Source organism: Gastrolobium bilobum, unplaced genomic scaffold, assembly GCF_033153095.1.
Source record: "Gastrolobium bilobum isolate Gb01-03AN ecotype WA unplaced genomic scaffold, APGP_CSIRO_Gbil_v1 utg6928, whole genome shotgun sequence".
Classification (NCBI taxonomy): Eukaryota; Viridiplantae; Streptophyta; class Magnoliopsida; order Fabales; family Fabaceae; genus Gastrolobium; species Gastrolobium bilobum.
Genome location: NW_026899437.1, coordinates 1 through 16,022, shown reverse-complemented (window position 1 = coordinate 16,022; position 16,022 = coordinate 1). Strand labels below are relative to the sequence as shown.

Here is a 16,022-nt window from a genome sequence, read left to right as displayed (position 1 = left end):
AACACTTTTTAACCTTTTAATTAGCTCAAACTATTAATTGACAACTTGATTTTAGATATGCCTTTCAGTCTGGATTCTCTTTGTTAGATTAATGAAGATGGTCATACTCTGCCATCACAATCAGAGAATGTTAAAACATTTCTGAAAGCTTTGGATGGATTGGGATTGCCCCGGTTTGAAATATCAGACCTAGAGAAGGTATAAGAGACCTGACTTTGTGTCATGGATTCAAATTATAGTTTCAGAACAAAATTTACTGTAGAGACAGTTGCAAAATTGTAATGGGGCATTTATATATACCTAAATAGTTGATGGGATCAAATAAACTGTTTTTATTTGATCACAAAATGTTTGATATTTGATCCCTGCCTACTATTCTTACAAGTATGATTTAATAGGTAATGAGATATTTTTCTTCTTTTAGAGAGATGGTTTCCCAACAAGATCTTGCTTGTTCGACCTCTATTGCTCTTGATGATTGATTGACCAATGTGTATTGGTCATGCAAGACTCTTTTTTTTTTTTTTTGGGTAGTTATCAGTGTCTTGATAGATTCCATTAATGATAAAATTTTGACGGACCTTACTTCAGTCTTCTGTGTACCACATACTTGTTTCAATTCCTCTTTTATGTCTCATGTTATACTCTTGCCAAATAGCCTGGTGAAATTTCTTGGTACTAATAGACCGGATTTACTGATTTTTTAATGTTTTCTGTGTTTATATACTAAATATTTATTGTTTGTGCAAGGCAGCATCTGTTCTTTATTTAGATTTATATCTTTTGTCATTAAACAAGAGAACAGAGGAGAAAGCCTCAAAGTTGATTTCTGTGGTCTAAACTCTGGTCTTTCTTTCAATCTTTGATAGTAGTCAAATGCCAGTTCCTCAGTTTTTGGATCCTCAAATAACCCACATAAAAACTCGTTCAAATTCTCAGTTCCTGGCTTGGAACATTGTTGAGCATCAGCAGCAAAGTTAATATCTACATGGAACATGGGGGTGTTGGAAGATGCTTCTTCTAAGATGGGTGTGTGAGAGGCTGAGAAATTAACATGTAAAAACCGTGGAATGGAGCCTGAAACAGTGTACAAGGAAGGGAAGTGGCATGTGGGGATGAGTGCATGGACATGGTTTCTTCTGCAACATTTAGTGTAAGCTAGAGACCAATCTGCAGAATAGGAAATAGCCATCACAGTTATTGTGGTCTGGAAGAGAACATTGTTGATTGTGAATTGTGGTTGGGTTGGGTTACATATATGGCTCTATCTCAACACTAGATATCTCAATACCATGTGGAGCATTTTACCCACTCAAAAAATGACGTGTGGTGTGGAAGAGTCCCAAACATCTTTGTAAAGAACCTTGAGATACACCACCCCAAAAGCTAGCTCAAAGGGTGAGAGTGCCCAAGACCTTATAAACTCCACATTAGTTGCACATACAACCAATATGAGACTAAATATCTCAACACGCCCCCTCACACGAGAGCCCATTGGGCTTGAAGAGTGGATTATGCAACAGGCCCAATCTTTGGTTTATCTTTTTGTGCTTCCACTTTAAAGTGGGGGGCGGTGAGGATCGAACCTCAAGCTCTGATACCATGTAAAGAACCTTGAGATACACCACTTCAAAAGCTAGCTCAAAGGGTGGGAGTGCCTAAGGCCTTATAAATTCCACATTAGTTGCACATACAACCAATGTGGGACTATATATCTCAACAATCATTCCATGAAAGCCACGTTAATCTCTTGCAGCCATACCCCATTTCCATTATCTCTTTTCAAAGTCAAATAAAATTTGGTTTTGTGCATGGATATCTGTCACTTTTTAAATGGTCATATTTATTTTATTTTAAACTTTATTTTCACACCCATTATTTTCCATCAACAGAAAAGTTAACATCTACATAATTTTATTTTGCTTTCCAATTTATAATATAATTTATGAACACTTCACTTGTATTGATTTTCTGAAGTGAGATAATTCATTTCTCTGTTCAGCGTCTCAAATCTGTTTCTGCTATGTGATTATTGATTTGAATGCATTTTCCTCACTTGCCTATCAAATACCAATCTTCATTAATTTTCTTCATCTATGAACCCATATACTTTAGGAATTGTAGAATCAATCTACTCTTATTATAATGAATATAAGCACCAATATTTATTGACCCATTTTTAACAGGCAATCAGTTAAATAAGAAGTGGTTGGACTTCATCTTTATCCCTGGAGAGATTCACTCTAGTCCATTTGGCACGCCTTGTCAAAATTAAGAGAGCCCCAGTTTGACACACCTGTCCACAAATCAGACCAATCCACAAACCTTATATCATAAATCAAATTCAAAAGAAACATGATGATTAAAGTAATGAATGCAATAAATAAATAAATAAAGGTATTTTTTATTTTATTTCAAAAAAAGTATAGTATAATTCCATTATCGAGGAGGACATGGGTTGAGTAATCACATGCTTATATTTAGGCGCAATTTATCACATTTACAAATAAACTTCATTCACTGGCCTCTGCAGTAGCATACGTATTACATAGGGGTTGAAATTTTACATTCAATTGCCGTTGCATACTTGGATTTATCTTCGGATTTGTAATTTTTAACTTTTTGGTGGATTTTATTGGTGCTAAAGATTGGCAGTTCCAGCAACCTAAATATTGTGGTTTCAGCAAAATTTTGAGTAAACTGCAGTTCCAGCAACCTCAAAAGCAAGTAAATGCTTGGCCTGTTTGTGCAAGAAAGTATTGTGGTTTCACATGAAGATGAGCCCCTTATTATGAGCAAAGCAATGAAAAAACCAAGGAGATACTATTTGGAGCAGTGCAGGAGCACGATGGGAAGCAGGAATCTGTAGTTATGGTTACTCTCTCTATGATCATCACAATATTCGGTCTCGAATCAGTTCCATGTGTTATATCTCACTAGTACTGAGTATATACAAAGATTAGGAGTAATGAATCCTCATGCACGGGAAGTATAATGATTTCTTTTAAATAGTGGCATCTTAGTATGCAGAAGTTGGTCATCAGAATATTAATAGGTTATGTATTGCCAAATTGTAGGTCACTCTAGTGTGTAAGCAAATTGACAATCATTTGAGGGTAAGATCAAGAAATCTTGGTTTGAAAGCAAATTCCAGAAAGTTTGATTCATATAAGTGAAATTGAAGTATTGAAATGTGCGAACATTCCAATATTTTTTGGAAATTCAAGTTCAAGTGCACCCTACACAGATTATCATTATGAGTTAGAGAAAGTTGAAGATTTTTATTTCTATAATTTTTTTTTGGAATCAATAAATTTTTATAGAAATTAATATTATATGATATATTTGAAAGAATTATATAATTTTTTTTATTAAAGAGTATTTTTGTCAAAAATATTTATTTTTATCCTAATTAGTATTATACAGTGTATTACCAAATATTAGATAGTATTATCTTATACAATATATTATCTTATATAATATCATGTCAAACACTAGATAATATTAAAATTTACTTAAATATTATATAATTAAATCTCATACTATCATATCTTATTCTATCTTATATACCAAACATGTCCAAAGTCATAACTTATTATGTAAGCAAATTTAAATGAAAAAAGACAAATGATGTATCTTGGATTAGAATAATAAGAATGGCCAGATTGTCCTCCGAAAGTTATTACGGAGAAAAAGTCATTTTACGAGTCATAAGTATAAGTGACGTGAAATAAGGTTGCAAAGAACTGCTATGATGCACGGACACAGGACACGGGACACGACACGTTAATTCTAAAAAATGTCTGATATCAAAAAAAAAAAAAAAAAATGTCATATTTAGACACGTTGGGACACGTTTTGATATTAAATAAAAATTGTAATATATATAATATGATTTATATTTAATACATATAAGAATCCATAATAAGTCATATAACCAATTAAATATTTAAATTTTATTACATAAATATAAATATAAATAATTTTTCGTAATTTGTTAATTTTTAATGTCAAATTTTATAACAGAAAAAAATTAATTTATGAATTATTTCTTTTATATTTAGTTAACAAAAAAAAATTAAGATTTAAAAAAACAAATAAACAAAAAAATAAATAAAAAAATAAAAAAATAAAAAAAAAAATAAAAAAATAAAAAAAACGTGTCCGAGCGTGTCCCCAAATGTTGATCGCGTGTCCTCAAATATTGACCGCGTATCAGAACGTATCGGAGAGTTGATTACGTGTCCTCAAATGTTGACCGCGTGTCGGATGCGTGTCCGAGCGTATCGGAGCGTGTCCGTGTCGGACACGTGTCCGACACGTAAATTTCCAAACAAAAAGCGTGTCCGTGCATGGGAGCAAAGAAAAGTAAAGGGAGCCAAATATTAACAATGTGATCTTCTTGAAGGTACTTTCTTTATGGTAAGTGATTTACATGTAAGCATTTGGATATAATTAAGTTTTATATGTTATTCCATAACACATTTAAACAACAATGCTTATTATTCTTAATTTCTTTTATTCTAAATTTTAAAATTATTTGTAATTATTATTAAAGTTTTATTTATTATTTAAATCTATATTTTTTTAAATATCACCTAAATTAATTATGTATATTTTGTCATAATTCCGATTATTTTTCTTTTAATAAAATTTAATTTATTATTTTTAAATTTATCCAAATTTAAAATGCCATACACTATGTATCATTATATTAATTTGAACTGCACTAACAAAAGATTTGCCAAAATACCTCTATTTATCATCTGACCTTATAAGACAGCAACACCAAAACCCCATTTTTAAAGCCGTCCTTCCTGACCACCCCATTTTTTAACATTCAAATCAGGAAGAAGATAGAACATAATCCATTTAAAACAATTTGTTTAACACGTTTTTTTTTTTTTATAATAGGGAACACGTTTACTCTCATAGTGAATGTTATCATATACTAATTTTTATTTATATCAAATATTAAACTTTTTTTAAGGAGAATAAAAAATATCATGTAAAATTTCAAAAAATATTATATAATATTTTTAGAGAAAATATCGTGTAAAGTAATCTTTATTTATTGTTTACCTCGTTTTCCCCATCAAATAGCGCCTGCGAAATGCAATCGAAGGGCTAGAAATGGTTCCCTGAAAATCAAACGGGAAAGGAGGAGATGATTCTAGAATAAATCCACGTGGCACACAGGTCATTACATAACCCTCATCCTCTCGCAAAACCCATCGAAGTTCGAACTTCCAGAAGCCTCTGCTCTCATCTCCACTACCATATCTGCAAATTAAGGGTTAGGGTTCGGAATTTCCCCCATCTTTTCTGTTCTTCACAGATGGCTTCTTCAAGTGCACAGATACACGGTCTCGGAACCCCATCTTTCGCTGCTTCACGCAAGAAGCCAAATTCCGCTCATTCTCGAACCCTATTCTTAGGTCAGAGACTAAATACTACGGTGTTCCCGCGCTCTGCATTTCTGAAGCTGAAGACCAGAAGGTCTTCCCCTGTGGGCCCAGGTCCCGTCAGAGTCGTCAATGAGAAAGTTGTCGGTATTGATTTGGGGACGACTAACTCCGCCGTCGCCGCCATGGAAGGTGGCAAGCCCACCATCATTACGAATGCCGAGGGTCAAAGGACGACGCCGTCTGTGGTGGCTTATACCAAGAACGGCGACAGGCTGGTGGGTCAAATCGCGAAGCGCCAGGCTGTGGTGAACCCTGAGAACACTTTCTTCTCTGTGAAGAGGTTCATTGGGAGGAAGATGTCTGAGGTTGACGAAGAGTCAAAACAGGTATCTTACAAGGTCATCAGGGATGAGAACGGCAACGTCAAACTCGATTGCCCCGCCATTGGTAAACAGTTTGCAGCTGAAGAAATTTCTGCCCAGGTCAGTCTTTTTTTTTTGCACTCAATGGTAGTTAGTTCTGTTGCTTTAAGCATTCGATTCTGCTTCTGCTTCTGTTATTGCTTGGTAGTTTGATAAGCGCTGAGCTGCGTTTCTGATATAGGTCTTGAGGAAGCTTGTGGATGATGCTTCAAAATTTTTGAATGATAAAGTGACTAAGGCTGTAGTTACTGTGCCGGCATACTTCAACGATTCACAAAGGACTGCTACTAAGGATGCTGGTCGGATTGCTGGTTTAGAAGTTCTTCGTATTATCAATGAACCAACTGCTGCATCGTTGGCCTATGGCTTTGAAAGGAAAAACAATGAAACCATCTTGGTATTTGACCTTGGAGGTGGTACTTTTGATGTCTCAGGTATTCACAAAGCCTCCTTTAACGTTTGAAGTTTTGTTTGATAGGATTTTTTTTTTATTTTGTATTGTAGCTAATAGAGTGATTTGTCTCAGTACTTGAGGTTGGTGATGGTGTGTTCGAAGTGCTGTCTACTTCTGGTGATACACACTTGGGTGGTGATGACTTTGATAAGGTTGGATTTTTTCGTATTGTTAGTATTATCAATTGGTTTATTTTGTGATTAATATGTTTTTTTTTTTCTAACTGTATCCTATCATAATCTATTGGCTGTAGAGAGTTGTTGATTGGCTGGCTTTAAACTTCAAGAGAGATGAGGGTATAGACCTTCTGAAAGACAAACAAGCCCTTCAGCGCCTCACTGAGACAGCTGAGAAAGCAAAAATGGAGCTCTCATCATTGACTCAGACCAACATCAGGTATTTATTTTGTCATTGAGCAATCTCTACCCAATCCAGTAGTTTTTGGGTGTGCCGCTGAAGCTTTCTGCAAACCACTGAGCTATTAATACTTTATTGTTTCAGTCTTCCATTCATAACTGCTACAGCAGATGGCCCCAAGCATATTGAGACCACCCTTACCAGGGTTAAATTCGAGGAATTATGTTCAGATCTTCTTGACAGGTATTGGTAATTGAATCTATTTTCTCCCCTAATTATGAACTGCAAGGGGGTTTCAATGAGTAACAAACTGTTTTTCAAGCTGATGTGATTTTTCTGCTTCCTTGTTGCTCTTATACAAAAACTGAATAAAATACTCAGGCATAATAATTTAATTGTATGAGGTGTATTTCAGGCTCAAGACACCAGTTGAAAATTCATTGAGGGATGCAAAACTCTCGATTAATGATATTGATGAGGTGATACTTGTGGGGGGATCTACGCGTATCCCTGCTGTTCAGGAGCTTGTAAAGAAGATGATTGGGAAGGACCCAAATGTCACTGTCAATCCAGATGAAGTTGTTGCCCTTGGAGCTGCAGTTCAGGTGCGATTTAACTGTCTTCATTGAGGAATTATTCAATTTTTTTAAAGGGGGATTTTTATTTTTTATTATAACTGGTCGGGGAGGGGAGAGAAAATGTTGTTTAAGCTTAAGAGAGCTGTGTGAATATATTGTTTTCTGGGTAGCATATTATATTTATTGATTATCATTTTTTGTAATTTTTGAATTGATTTTAGGCTGGTGTCTTGGCTGGCGATGTCAGTGACATTGTGCTATTGGATGTTTCTCCATTATCATTGGGACTGGAAACTCTAGGTGGTGTAATGACAAAAATTATTCCTCGAAACACTACTCTTCCCACCTCAAAGTCAGAGGTTTTCTCTACTGCTGCAGATGGACAGACCAGTGTAGAGATCAATGTCCTTCAGGGCGAAAGAGAATTTGTTAGGGACAATAAATCTCTTGGCAGTTTCCGCTTGGACGGTATCCCTCCTGCACCTCGAGGGGTTCCTCAGATTGAGGTGAAATTTGACATTGATGCCAACGGGATTCTGTCAGTTACTGCTGTAGACAAGGGCACTGGGAAGAAGCAAGATATTACCATTACTGGTGCTAGCACCTTGCCTACCGATGAGGTATGATGCTCTAAGGCTGTCAATATTACTTGCATATATAGACTGTCTATAGTGTGCATTAGTTTTTATTGCCGGTTACTTCTTTTTGGATGCAATGAAAGAATTTCCCAGTATTATGGTTATGTGACATTTGAGTTAGGAAGCTTGAATGATGCTCACGATCATCTGTTGAATGAAATGCAGGTAGAGAAGATGGTAAAGGAGGCTGAGAGATTTGCGAAGGAGGACAAAGAGAAGAGGGATGCCATTGACACGAAGAACCAGGCGGATTCTGTTGTCTATCAGACTGAGAAGCAGTTGAAAGAGCTTGCAGACAAGGTTCCCGGCCCTGTAAAAGAAAAGGTTGAAGCAAAACTTGGAGAGCTTAAAGATGCAATTTCTGGTGGTTCGACCCAAGCTATTAAGGAGGCCATGGCTGCCCTCAATCAGGAAGTTATGCAGCTTGGTCAGTCCCTATACAACCAGCCAGGAACTCCGGGCGCAGGGCCTACACCACCTGGTAGCGAGTCTGGCCCGTCAGAATCATCAGGCAAGGGACCCGATGGGGATGTCATTGATGCAGACTTTACCGACTCTAAATGAGTTTATAGAGATTAAGTGATAATTTTTTTTCTTTTATGTTTTTTGGGTGTCTAAGTTAAATTCGTAGTGATTTTTGTCAATGGAGAGTGGGCATATGTTTCCATTAAATTAGACACGGGTTTTATAGGTGTTCATTGATGTTCATGTTTGTACCTTGGAAATTTTGTCTGTGAAATACAAGTATCATGGGTGGAATTTTTAGGTTGAAAAAGTCATAATATTCCTTGTTGAGTTCAAGATTAGAGAGAATAAGATTTTGCCAACACTTAAAAAGGAAACGAGATGACAGATTTTCAGGGAAAATGATACTTCTGATGTTCTTGTTCCAGTGGAAAGAAAATAAAAGATGACAATTTTATGGGAAAAATGTGTCATTTTAAACGATGTAAAGTTATTTCATTTTAAGAGAGAGAAAGAGATAGATAAAGAAGGAGAAAGAGAATTGATAAAAATAAAATAAAAGTGTGGGTCTCATATCTTTATAAGAGTGAAAGGATATAAATTGTGTCATTTAAAACAAAATATACTTTTCCCCAACTTTATTTACTTGTTAACAATTGGTTATTTTCTTTCAAATTGTTATTACTCGGACCGAAACACAATTATGTTGTATGAAGCACTAAAGCTCTGGTCTGTCAACCACGGGTGTTATTCAATCCTCAAGACAATTGGGTGTGCCCCTGTACAATTCCAAACTAATATATTCATGGAGAAGATTGTTGGGTGCTGGTTTCAAGGGTCTCAGCATCCCTCATTTCCATTTCGCTAGTCTGCATTTGTGAGCAGTGCTCCACATTCCCTGCGTCATCCTCTATGTGTCTTGAGGTTGCGTTGCTAGCTTTTTATCCTCCAATATATCCACTTCAGCTGGGTTTCTCTTAGCTGTCTCATAGAGATCTGTTATTGAGGATGATGTCTTATGTTGCTGGTGAGGATAAGCACTCATCATACTGATGCCCCCCTCTGTTATTTTTTCAGCTTCTACAGCTTGGGCAATAGCAATATTATCTATTGGGGTAAGTCCCTTTTAGGGGTTGGGGTTGGTTTTTTCTATGTATCTCCATGCAGCTTCATACTTCCCTACGCTGAAATGGGTTTTTCCATCCATTTAGGGTTCGATGTTCCTATGTTGTTGTGCTACTTGTTTGTAAACAATTTAATTCTAGTCTTTTAAGTGTTATTAGTTTTTAATATATTTGATCCTATTATTTTTTTTTTTTTGTCATCAGTTTATTTTTTTCTACTAAGAAAGGTTAACTTTATAAATGTGTTAAGAATGAGATTGGATGAAAAAAATCATATAAGAATAAGTGATTAAAAAAAATATATAAGGGTGTACTTGAAGTGATTTAAAACAAAACCATAAGAGAATATTTTGAACTTTTCCTATTTTTTATTAGAAGTAAAATACATAGCGAATTGCATTATTTTTATTTTTAACTTTTAAGTAAAATATAAAATAGATTAAAAATAGATTTAATATATATATATATATATATATATATATATATGTTGTAAAATTAATAATAACTAGAAGAGAAGAGATAAGAGAGATAGGAGAATGTATTCTTGTTGTATTGTCATATTACAATGATGCCTTGTTTATAGGCTCGGGAAACATGAAAGTTACAATAACTGAAATATTCTCCAACGGTCATAATATCTCCAACAGCCATAACGTCTCCAACAGTCATAACGGATATGGACAACCAGTAAATTATTTATAACACCCCCTCTTGGATCTCCAATAATCCTATTGAGAAGAAATATGTATGATAAGCTGCTTCATAAATTATTTATAACACTCCCCCTTGGATGTTCAATAATCCTATTGAGAAGAAATATGTATGATAAGCTACCTCATTAAAAACCTTACCAGGAAAACCTAATGGAACAAAACCATGGTGAAGGAAAAAAGAGTGCAACACTTATTTCACTCCCCCTGCTGATAACTTTATTTAATATCTCTAAGTTTACGCATCCCGATCTTGTATAAAAGTATCTCAGAACTTGAAGTAGGTAATGTCTTGGTAAATAAATCTGCCAAATTATCACTTGAACGAATTTGTTGAATGCCATGAAATAATTATGCTTCCACTTGTGATCGAAATCTTGCTTGGGATCTGCCTTTGTGTGGCTCAAGTAAATAACCTGCATTATAATTATTCTGGTATCTTCGTGTTGGATAAGAGTATACCCTGCTAATAGACTTACAAACAAGAAAGAAAAAAAATGTGAGGGTAAAATAGATAAAATTGTCAAGCGATCTCATAACTATTGGGGTACTCAATGGATTTCCTTTATCCATGTGCAATCTTTTTTTTTTTTTTTTTTAAAGAAGATGGGGCATGTACAATCTCTTTAAATTATAAGTCAACTGATAAATATTTTATCAAGGCGATTATACCACATACGCCTTTGTTTCTTTAATTCATTTACTGATATTTGAAGTTTTATTCAACAAATTTTTCGGGAATTCTTATATGCTTCAAGAGTTTTAAATCCTTCTAGGATTTTTATATAAATTTCATTATCGATCGAATAAGTCATATAAATAGGCTATAATAACATCCATTAGACGCATGTCAATTTTTCATGTACTGCCAGATTATTAAAATATCTGAAGGTGATCTCATCCACTAGGGGTGTTCGCGGTCTGGATTAGATCGATTTTGAAAGCAAAAATCATCTGATCCAATCCCTTCGGTTTGATCATATAATCATCCATTCGGTTTGGATTTTTTTTCAAATCCGATTTGATCCAATCCAATTTTTTTCGGATTGGATTGGATCGTTTTTCGATTTTTTGAAAATTCTAAAATTTATTTCATGATTATTGTGCAAATAACATCTTTTGTATATATTGGCTTTGTAACTTTTTTTTTTGAAATACAAAAGCGTAAACTATAATATAGTTTCTTTTTCTTTTTTTTTTGCAATGAGATAAGAAGCTCTACAAAGATAAAATTTTGTTGATGAGATGTGATTAAATTTTTTCTTAGGTTTAATTGATGGATTAATGGGTAAATGTTTAGAAATTTTGAGCTATGATTGGGGAAAGACCCAAGTAGGTAGAGGGAAATTAATATATTGGATCGGTTTTCATCAACCCATCCAAAAACTGATCCAATCCAATTAAAATTTGCTGTTTTTTTTCAGTTTTTGATTTTTCGGTTTATTCGGTTATCAGTTTTTTGGTTCGGTCACCGCGATTTGAATTGGTTTGGATCGGTTGATGAACACCCCTAGTTCCAGATAGTCCCTTTTTAGTCCTTTTCCTTTTCAATCCCCCTCTCCTTCTTTTCCCTTTTTATCTTATTTCTCCCTTTCTCATTTTTTATTTTTATTTTATTTTTTTATTTTTTTATTTTTTAAAATTATTTTTAATTAATTAATTAATTATTATTTTATTTTATTTTATTTTTAATTTCTTTTTATCTATCATTGGGTTCATCTACCACTGACCTCAATTAATTTGGATTAAAGGTGATGTTGATGTTGATGTTGTTAAAGTAAAATTTAAGTCATTAAATTTAAATTTTCATTTAATATAAGATTAAATAATACTTTATCAAATTTATTATTTAATCAAATTCAAATAATTCAAAAAAATCAAGTTATTAAATTTTGTTTGTTAATTTTGAGAAAGTTCAAATTTAGAAAGTTCATGAAAAATTCAAATTTTTTAAATTATTAGGGTGTTATTTACCAAAACAAATGTTTAGGTTGTTAAAGAATTGCATTATATATATATATATATATATATATATATATATATATATATATATATATATATGATATATAGTAGTTAATTTCATTCCTTCGAACTCTAATTATCTAAGAGTACTTTATGCCATGAACTTATCTATTAAATAAAACTAAACAATTATTAAAAACTTAATTATAAAGAAAATGTAAATAAATTTAAATATGATATTCGTATATTAATATATTTAAAATATTATTGTTTTAGTTATTTATTTTATAATGTATTTTTTATTTTTAAAATAATAGATAAAATAGAATAAATTGTATTTATGACAGATACAACACTAAACCATGAATTAAATAATACTTTTAAATATTATAGTATTAATTAATTGCCTCGAAAGGTCCTATTTTAAACATAAATATTAAATTATAAAACAAATGTATATGTTTAAATAGATTATTGATATCAACATACTTAATAAAAATATTGAGAGAAAAATAAAATAAAAAAATTAAGTAATTTACAATTGAGGGTGTTTAACTCCATCCAAATTTGTGACCAAATCTGCATAGCTCAAGGGACAGGTGGCTGGATTTTGACTAAAACTAATTTTATTTAATCATATATCCATTACATTTTCAAATTTATATTAGTTTTTTTTTTCTCAACCGATTTATCTAATTAGTCTAATTCTAATACTCTCGGACCAATTTGGTGTCATTCCCAAGACTATGTCTATGTTAGCCGCCTTTTTATTCTTTTAAGTGGTTCATCAATTACCTAACTAATACAATTTAAATATATTGGGAGCTGCTCTTCCAAAATTATATTAGTCATTTAATGTGTTTTCTTAGCCATAACACAATGTGTTATTTCAAATTATATATTTTTTTGAAATATAGAATAACACAAAGCTCTAATTTAATTTTGAAAAATATTTTCACATATTACATAGATGTGTTTATAAATATATATATATATATATATATATATATATATATATATATTAATAAAGAATTATAATTTTTATGGAAACTAGCTCTAACGGTTACATTTTTCTAAAAAAGAAAAATAGTTATTTGACCGTTTAAAATTAATTGATTATGAAAAAAAGTGTATTTGATCAATATAATGTAGCTAGGGAGAAAAGGTATTAATTTATTATTATTATAAAAAATGATATATTCTTTTTTTTAATAAATATTGCTTTCGTATATATATTTCTCTTTCTATTATTATATAAGGAAAGGAATCAATGCATTTTTACTTTATTGTATTTGAAAATGTTTTAAAAAGTGGATTATATGGTAGATGTTAATAAAAATATATAGTCATAATTACAAATAATTTAAAGATGTATGTAACTTCTTTAATTTGTGTTTGGTCAATAACAGTCATAATTACAACATGTGAACATAAGGTGAAAAAGTATTTATTTAATATTACAATAATATAAAATGATAGTATTCCATTTTTGAATTAATATAACTACTATATATTACAATACATATTGCTGTTCCTTTTGTTATTTGAGGACAGGAACAAATAGTCATAAAATTACAAAGAGCGTTACTTTTTGTGAGATGGAGAAACCCCCGGTTGATGAACAGGGAAATGTGGAAAGAACCAGTTCCAGCAGCACCATCAACACCACTCGGCGTCCGAGGAACCCGATTGAGGAATTGGAAATGCTTGGTTACTTGAGTGATACAGAAGAAGAAGAAGAAGAAGCAGAATATGTGGAGGGAGAAGAAGAATTTGATGATGATGATGAAGTAAATGAAGAGGATGATGGTGATGAAGCGGAAGAAGATATGAACAATGATGAGGCCAATGATGGTTTTGTTGTAGCAGGTGTTGATAGAAAAATTGTTGTGCCAACATTTGAACCAAAGGTTTCAGATAAGTCTATTCAAGCAATTCTTTATGACCCTGACGTGCTTGATTGCTACATCTGTTCTGAACCTTTGACTATTCCAGTTTTCCAGGTTTGTTTCTTTCATGCATATCATTTCTTAACCTTTTCTCTGTGAATTGTGAATATTTAGGGTCTTTTGTTGTTTGTTTATGATGTGGTTAATGTTGGTGCTACTTTTATTGACTGCTTTGGAACTTGGGAAGGCGACTAGGGTTTGTGAATGGTGGGTAAAGTGGAAAGGTGATCGCAACATAACGAAAATGTGTAGGCAACCATATATTTGATTATCAGTAACCCTAGTGCCGATATTCTTAATATACTTAACTTATCTCGAATCTCAAAATGGGGCTATAATCATGATCAATTTAGAACACCGTCAACTTTTCCATTTGTGCTCTACATAATAAAAGATCCTTCAAGTTGTTAGCAACAACAATGTAAACTTTGTAGAAAATTTTCGTACATGCATATATTTGTACATCAGCTAATCAAAAATATTCTATGGAACCACCTGAACTATTATCCATTGAGCACCTCTAACAACCTATCTCCTAATATACTCTTGCATATATATTTTTGCATATGCATATAACACCTACACATAATGCTATGGGTAATCATTCGTTTAAGTTGGGGCTCGTTTCTCATGTGCAGATTTCCTTAACTAACATGTAACATCCCCCCGTGTTTCTAAATTAACCTTGTCCTCAAGGTTAAGATCTTGATGCACATGACAAAGATCATCCGAGGATTCCTAAGTGTTGGATCGAGCGCTTACAACTAGCTCAAAAACTATAGCTTTTAGTTAAGGCACAACTCTTTCTACTTACACATACTAGCCCAAGTGCTATGGTCCAATCTGACTCTGACCCTACATTGGGACTTGCCAAGGCCGGATGCTGGCCTCACCAATACTCCCCCTAACTCCTGTCTTCCGTAAAGTGTTATCACAGGTAATCGAACCCATGACCTTGGCTCTAATACCAAGTGTTGGTTCAAGCGCTTACCACTAGGCCAAAAGTTGTAACAATTAATCAGCACCCAACTCTTTCTACTTACCTCTACCATCCCAAACGCCATGGTTTGATCTGACTATGACCCCATACTAGGACTTGCCAAGGCCGGGTGTTGGCCTCACCAACACCAAGTACTGTCTTCACACATTGTGTGAGATCAATAAATAAGGTGTTGGTGCTAGTCACGTCCCTTAACCTGCATCGTGCATGAAGCAACAACAATAATAAAAGCTCGACAACTTTGTTATCATAAGTAAATGCAGGTAATTCAATAATGGAAGTGGATGATGAACCAAGAAAAGGCTTAAGGACAATAACATGGAACATTGGACTAATTTAACACCTGTCAAAAACCTTTAAATGATACGCAATATTATTGATATCACTCTCAATTGGGAAGCGACAAAAGAACCGCTTAGAGTGCTTATTATTGTATCAATGAGTAACTAAATTTTTTTCAATAAATTAGAGTTTAATTAGCACCAAATCACCTTTCTTATAAATTCTTTCACGTTTGTGTGTGTTTACCTGGTTCTTGATTTGGTTCTGAGCACAAGCTGAATTGAGTTTGAGGCTATGGAAAAAATCATTGTGATAGCAAAGAATGCAGTCAATGGTCTGTCTTTGAACGAAGCCACGAGGATAGAGGGAAATAAAGATTGGTGGTTGGCCATTGAGGGTTTTGAAAGGAGAAATTCAAATTGAGGAATGAATTGTAGTATTGTAGTGAAGTTTTGCCCATCTTAAGAAGGAGACTCATTTGGAGTTGTGATCATGGCAGAAGGCTCTCAGTATTGCTCAAGAGATCGATCCTCACCTCAGTCTGGTTGTCAGATTTAAGATGATAAGTTGAATTTGTGTGAAGTTTTGTGCCACTTAACTTGAACAATTACCTCTAAAAATGACTTGAATATATGTTGTCCTTATTTGAAACCAAGGATTTTAATGACCATAT

At 33.3% G+C, this 16,022-nt stretch overlaps 1 protein-coding gene across 1 annotated transcript; it reads left to right on the top strand.

The window, feature by feature from the left end:
- The first annotated feature begins 5,229 nt into the window (after nucleotides 1–5,229).
- LOC133290454 (stromal 70 kDa heat shock-related protein, chloroplastic-like) lies at nucleotides 5,230–8,707 on the top strand. The gene is made up of 8 exons (XM_061488535.1): nucleotides 5,230–5,890; nucleotides 6,012–6,264; nucleotides 6,357–6,436; nucleotides 6,538–6,680; nucleotides 6,786–6,884; nucleotides 7,057–7,246; nucleotides 7,441–7,839; nucleotides 8,023–8,707. Exons 1-8 carry the CDS (start codon nucleotides 5,339–5,341, stop codon nucleotides 8,419–8,421), a joined length of 2,115 nt encoding a protein of 704 aa, XP_061344519.1. The 5' UTR covers nucleotides 5,230–5,338; the 3' UTR covers nucleotides 8,422–8,707.
- The last annotated feature ends 7,315 nt before the right edge of the window (nucleotides 8,708–16,022 follow it).

Excerpts from the sequence above, each read along its gene's own strand:
- LOC133290454 (XM_061488535.1), top strand. The coding sequence starts at position 5,339 with ATGGCTTCTTCAAGTGCACAGATACACGGTCTCGGAACCCCATCTTTC. Across the intron at positions 6,437-6,537 it reads GTGGTGATGACTTTGATAAG|AGAGTTGTTGATTGGCTGGC; the intron begins GTTGGATTTTTT and ends TATTGGCTGTAG. Across the intron at positions 6,681-6,785 it reads TTGACTCAGACCAACATCAG|TCTTCCATTCATAACTGCTA; the intron begins GTATTTATTTTG and ends TTATTGTTTCAG.